The following is a 5,056-nucleotide window of genomic DNA, read 5'->3' as shown; positions in this document are numbered from 1 at the left end:
ATAAAACTAAGAGACGATCTAAGGCGGCTTTAAGTTTTAAGACCATCAGCTTAAAGCTTAAAGATAATCAAATTATAAATCGCATCATCTAATCGAACTTCATTTTCAATAAATCGACTCTTACGTCAGCTAAATGCTGACTACGCCTTGTTGACAATCAATTTTGCAATTATTCAGTTTGTCATGCAGTTTGTCGAAATCCAAGATATCGAATCTTTCGATGAAATGCAAAAGCATTCTACCCCATCCAAGGGTGTTGATAAATTGATTCTTATGCCTTTAATTGCATTCATCATACAAGCTTTCAAGCTTATAGCTGAAATAAGATGTTAAGCGTATTTGCACGCATCGCAAAGTTAAAGTCGAGTTTGCGATACAAATGATTGCCATTCATTGCCATTTTCATCCTGAAAATATATGACGACGAACATGATTCTTGTCCGTGTCGAGACGCCCTTATGTTAATTCAAGACATCAAGATCTGAAAGCGACCGCAAATAGATTTAGATTTAATGATGCAACAGAAAGTCTTATGGTGTCCGGCGAGACAAGAAAAAGCGATAATCAAGTTTCCGGCCGAAGAGCTTACAACCTTCCCAATAACCAATATAAATAACGCTTCCATCGGCAAGTGCCTAACGTAGGTTTGTACTGCAGAAAAGCGTCATTCAATTTTCTATATATTCGTTCTACAGCTGACAGAAACAAACAAACAACCAAGAGTCGACATTTGACTTAAACTAAACTTAGAATCTATGCCAAATACCAAAAAAAAAAAACATCGAAACAACAACTTCATACATAAGAAACAAAAGATGATGATGATGATAATGATTATTCTCATAATGAAATGAGCAAAGAAATCCTCTTGATGGCAATAAAAAAAAATAAATAAATAAAATTCAAGCAAACCTCATTAACCTCAGAAGAAGCGAATGAAATCGGATCTTTCAGTTATTAAATATTAAAATCTTAATGTATTCGATTAGAGTCATATACCACATACATACATATGTACATACATATATACATACATATATACATACATATATACACATATATATGTATATATATATATATATGTGTAAATTGTAGTCGAGTCACGAAAACGGGGAAAAAAAAAGACGAAAAGAAATGTTAGAAACGTATCGCAAGCGATATTTGGGTTATCGAGACTGAACTTCTAATGAAATCGTGTTATTTGAGTTTAAGTAAACAACAACAAAAAAAATATTTTGTTTATTTTTCTCAAAAAATTTTTATTATTGACATTAATGTTATTGTCTCTGCCCCTACGGACATTGCATGTACATGTAAAAAAGCACCGAGCGGTATGTGTTTATTTTTGTGATTTATTTATTTATTTATTTATTTATTTTTTTGCTTAATTTTTGCTTTTTTGTCGATCATCTTCGCGTTTTCAATTTTCTGCCACACACAAAATAAATTCTATTCATGCTCGTCATTTTCATTCAATTCGTTGCTTGAGTCGTTTTTTTTGTTTTTGCTTTTTTTTTTTCATATAATTATTTGTCTGTTTGGCTGCAGAATGATGAGATCATTTTTTTTTTGTTTGCTATTTAAGTTTGTATGCAAAAGCGGAAAAAAAACAAAAAAAAAAAAAAACAGACAACACACATTCGTTTATAATAAGCACATATATATAAAAGACCAGACAACAAATAAAACTCGACGTCAGTCAGTCAGTCAGCCAGCCAGCCAGCCAGCTTTTGCAGTCTTTTCATACGAAGCGGAATGAATGATAAAACTTGAAGAAAGGAAAGAAGAAAAAATAAAACGAAAAACTTTATTGTGTCGAATGTTGTTTATTTTTGGGATATAAGAACAAATGCGTTCATATGCACACATGCACGAACTTAGCTTTTAAAATTAAACTAACATTAACATGTGCCTTTATGGGGTGAAGAGAAAATCCAGTTTATTTATTTTTTTTTTTCCTTTCTTTTTTCTTCGTACTATCTCTCATTCTTTCTCTTGCTGCTCTCATTGGCTAATTAATGCAGTTTTTTTTTTTTATTTTTATTTTTTTTTATACTTCAACACCTTACACCCCCATACGTTATAGAACGTGTTAAGGTATTCAAGTTATTATTATTGTTGTTGTTGTTGTTGTTTGCTCTTAATTAACTGCATGCATACATACAGGCATGCCATAAGCGAGTATCTGCGAGAGTGTGTTTGTTTATTTATAAGAACACTTTAATCATTTCAATGATTTTTAATTCATTTGATTTACTTTCATGTAATTAAAGTAAATTTATGAATGAGTTGATAAAACTTTATTCGATTCATATTTACTCTTATACTCCTATGATGATACAAAATATATACACGCCCAAGACAAAAGATAAGAAAAACCACTTTATTATATAATGATTATAATACGTAATTAAAACTGTAAAGTTCAAGGTTGTCTGCGCTTTTTATGGTCTTCAACCCAAAACACACCCAAGCTAAGTTATGTTAATATGTTCCGTTCATCAGTTAATAATACGAAATATGTTTACAAGCAGCCAACAGACAACGCATACGCCATACTTTTTATTTTATTTGTAAATATTTCATTAATGACATCTTTTGAAGCGGAAGTTAGACGATAGCAACGCCGTTGTTACCTTGCAGCCGTCTAAATAAAGGCCAAACTATTACTAAATAAGACATTTACATATGTACATATGTTGGGGCGATTTGAGGTGAAACAAGTAGCTTTGGGTTAATCATGGACCTGCCCGGGAGCCTTGAAAGTTAAGGATATCTTTAGGTCGAATTTTATGTAAGCCGCACTTTTGAAAGACACCAGAGAACTGAAAGTCGTTTGCTCCAAAATTGCCGGCAATCACGCATGCGTATCATTTATTTACTCCGCCGAGTTTTTTCGCTTCCTTTTGACTTTACTGGTAGACGATTACAAAATCGCATGACTTTCGTGACAATCGTAGTTGGAAGACGACAGTCCATAAGCAGCTAATATAAGAAATCCATTGTGATATTTATTTAGACCTCGCAGGCTTAGAGCGGTACAGCCTGCATAGAGCATTCGAGTTTTTGTTTTAAATTTTTTAAATTTATTAGGGAAGTAATTCAAACGGGTACGCAAGGGCTTCTATTGCATCATACAAGTAGTAATTAAAACTGCGCATTGGATAAAGTGCAAGGTGTATATAAGAATTGCGGAGAAATGCGGACTTACAAGGAATTTAAATTGAGTAGCCTAGAAGGTAAGAACCGCGATTCCCAAATCGTAAGTCATAGTGTTCGAGGGTTCAAATCTCAAGTACGCTAGCGTTTACCTCTAGCAGAAACTGGCTGCAATCTACCACATTGATATTATATCGTGCTCGATAAAATTCCACATAATTTTTGAATTGATTATTGTCGAAATCACTTAAAGGATTCAAGTCCTGACGTATCTTAACAACAACAAATTGTTCGTCTTCATTTTTATTATACCATTTAGTTACGACCTTATCAAGGAAATTCTCCGGACGGTATACATTCTGTTTGCGCTCTATCACAGAATAAGATCTTGCTGGATCTAAGCTTTGGAAGCTTTCTATTAATTGCCAATCAATTGATTGAGAAGAATCCAAAGGCACTATTAAATATGAATTTTCCAAATTGCGACGATCAATGACCAGAAAATCTTTCCAAAGTTGAAGCAAATCTTTGAAAATCATTGTATGAAAATTTATTAACGTATTGAGCTGTTGATTTGTTTGCACTACAAATTCTCTCGGCTGATTAGAAATGCGAACGCGTATTTTGCCCTGTGACATAAATAATGGCATTTCCGCTAATAATGGCAACTTTTTCGAAAGCAATAATGCATAAGTGGACTTATTATTAAGATATTTTACAACGTGAGCGTTGTATGGATTTACATCGAAATCGGTGAAAAACTGTATTGCGTACGCATACGATTTCTGCCCAAGTTGGGGCAGAGCTCCGTGCAATTCTTCAGGGCATTGACGTTCATACAAGCGGTGATGACTCTTCCCAACAAGTCGAAGAGTAACTGAAATCGTAAATGTTCTCAAATTCATTTAGGCGATCGAAATTTACTTACCATCGTCATTGTGCTTTTTCCAATTTTTAAACAATTCCTCAGATACCTTCGCTATGCACTCTGTTTTACTAACGGGTAGGAGAAAGTTATACAGTTCACCTTCTTCATACAGTTTAACGCATGCTTTAAAAGCTGCTGAAATTTTCGCACCTTTCCAGTTGGGCATATAATCACTCTGTTGAAATATACAAATCAATTAAATAACCAGTCATTTATTCCACATACAAAAATCTGTGGAACCTACTATTATGGAGAGATGAATTTATATTTTTGATACATTTATATAAAAAAGATTATATATTACATTTCAACCAAACCATTTCTGTGAATATATATGGAAAGAGAATATTCTTTTTTTTTTTGAAAATAGGATAAAATCGAATGCCACGCCTATAAAAATTGTATAAAACTATTCAGGAGACGTACAAGGGGAGATGAATTTATGAATTTGATCGTAGCTATAGTAAGTGGTCAGGCGATAAAGGCATAACACTTATCGATTAGGTAAGCAAACATTAGGCTGCATTCACTCCCCACCTCTTGTTCTTTCCTTCCATTCTTTCTGATCGTGGACGTGTTACGCGTGCCGGGCACATGTTCTCAATGATCGGAGAAAAAAAATTAGTTAAAAATATTTAAATTTTGAAAAAATTCAGTATATTTCACAAAATCGCTTCGACAAGCCTTGTGCTACATGTAGATGCTGCACTCGTTTCCTCTCAAAATGCGCCCCGCACTCTTGTCAACTATGGATAGATAAAGTCGATAAAACTCTTCAAAAAATTGGAAAAGTCCGGTACTTCCCTTTCTGCGACATGGCTATGGCATTAATTACAGCGAGCATATTACAGCAAGCTTATTGACAGCTCCTTGACAGTGAAAAATTAAATGGTCCGAATTTGCATCTAGGGGTTACTACCAGACGGGAGACGGCACAGAACCATTTTCAAAGAAATTGAGAAATGGTCG

General features: G+C 33.8%; 1 protein-coding gene across 1 annotated transcript; it reads right to left on the bottom strand.

Moving 5' to 3' along the window:
- Positions 1-2,464: 2,464 nt before the first annotated feature.
- Positions 2,465-4,255, bottom strand: LOC119643641 (endoribonuclease Dcr-1-like). The gene is made up of 2 exons (XM_038043020.1): positions 4,088-4,255; positions 2,465-4,036 (listed from the first exon to the last, which is right to left on the bottom strand). Exons 1-2 carry the CDS (start codon positions 4,251-4,253, stop codon positions 3,285-3,287), a joined length of 918 nt encoding a protein of 305 aa, XP_037898948.1. The 5' UTR covers positions 4,254-4,255; the 3' UTR covers positions 2,465-3,284.
- Positions 4,256-5,056: the final 801 nt, after the last annotated feature.

The sequence above is a fragment of the Glossina fuscipes genome, unplaced genomic scaffold (genome assembly GCF_014805625.2).
Source record: "Glossina fuscipes isolate IAEA_lab_2018 unplaced genomic scaffold, Yale_Gfus_2 61497, whole genome shotgun sequence".
Lineage (NCBI taxonomy): Eukaryota > Metazoa > Arthropoda > Insecta > Diptera > Glossinidae > Glossina > Glossina fuscipes.
Note: the sequence above shows the minus strand (reverse complement) of the source record. Positions and strands in the feature narration are given on the sequence as shown.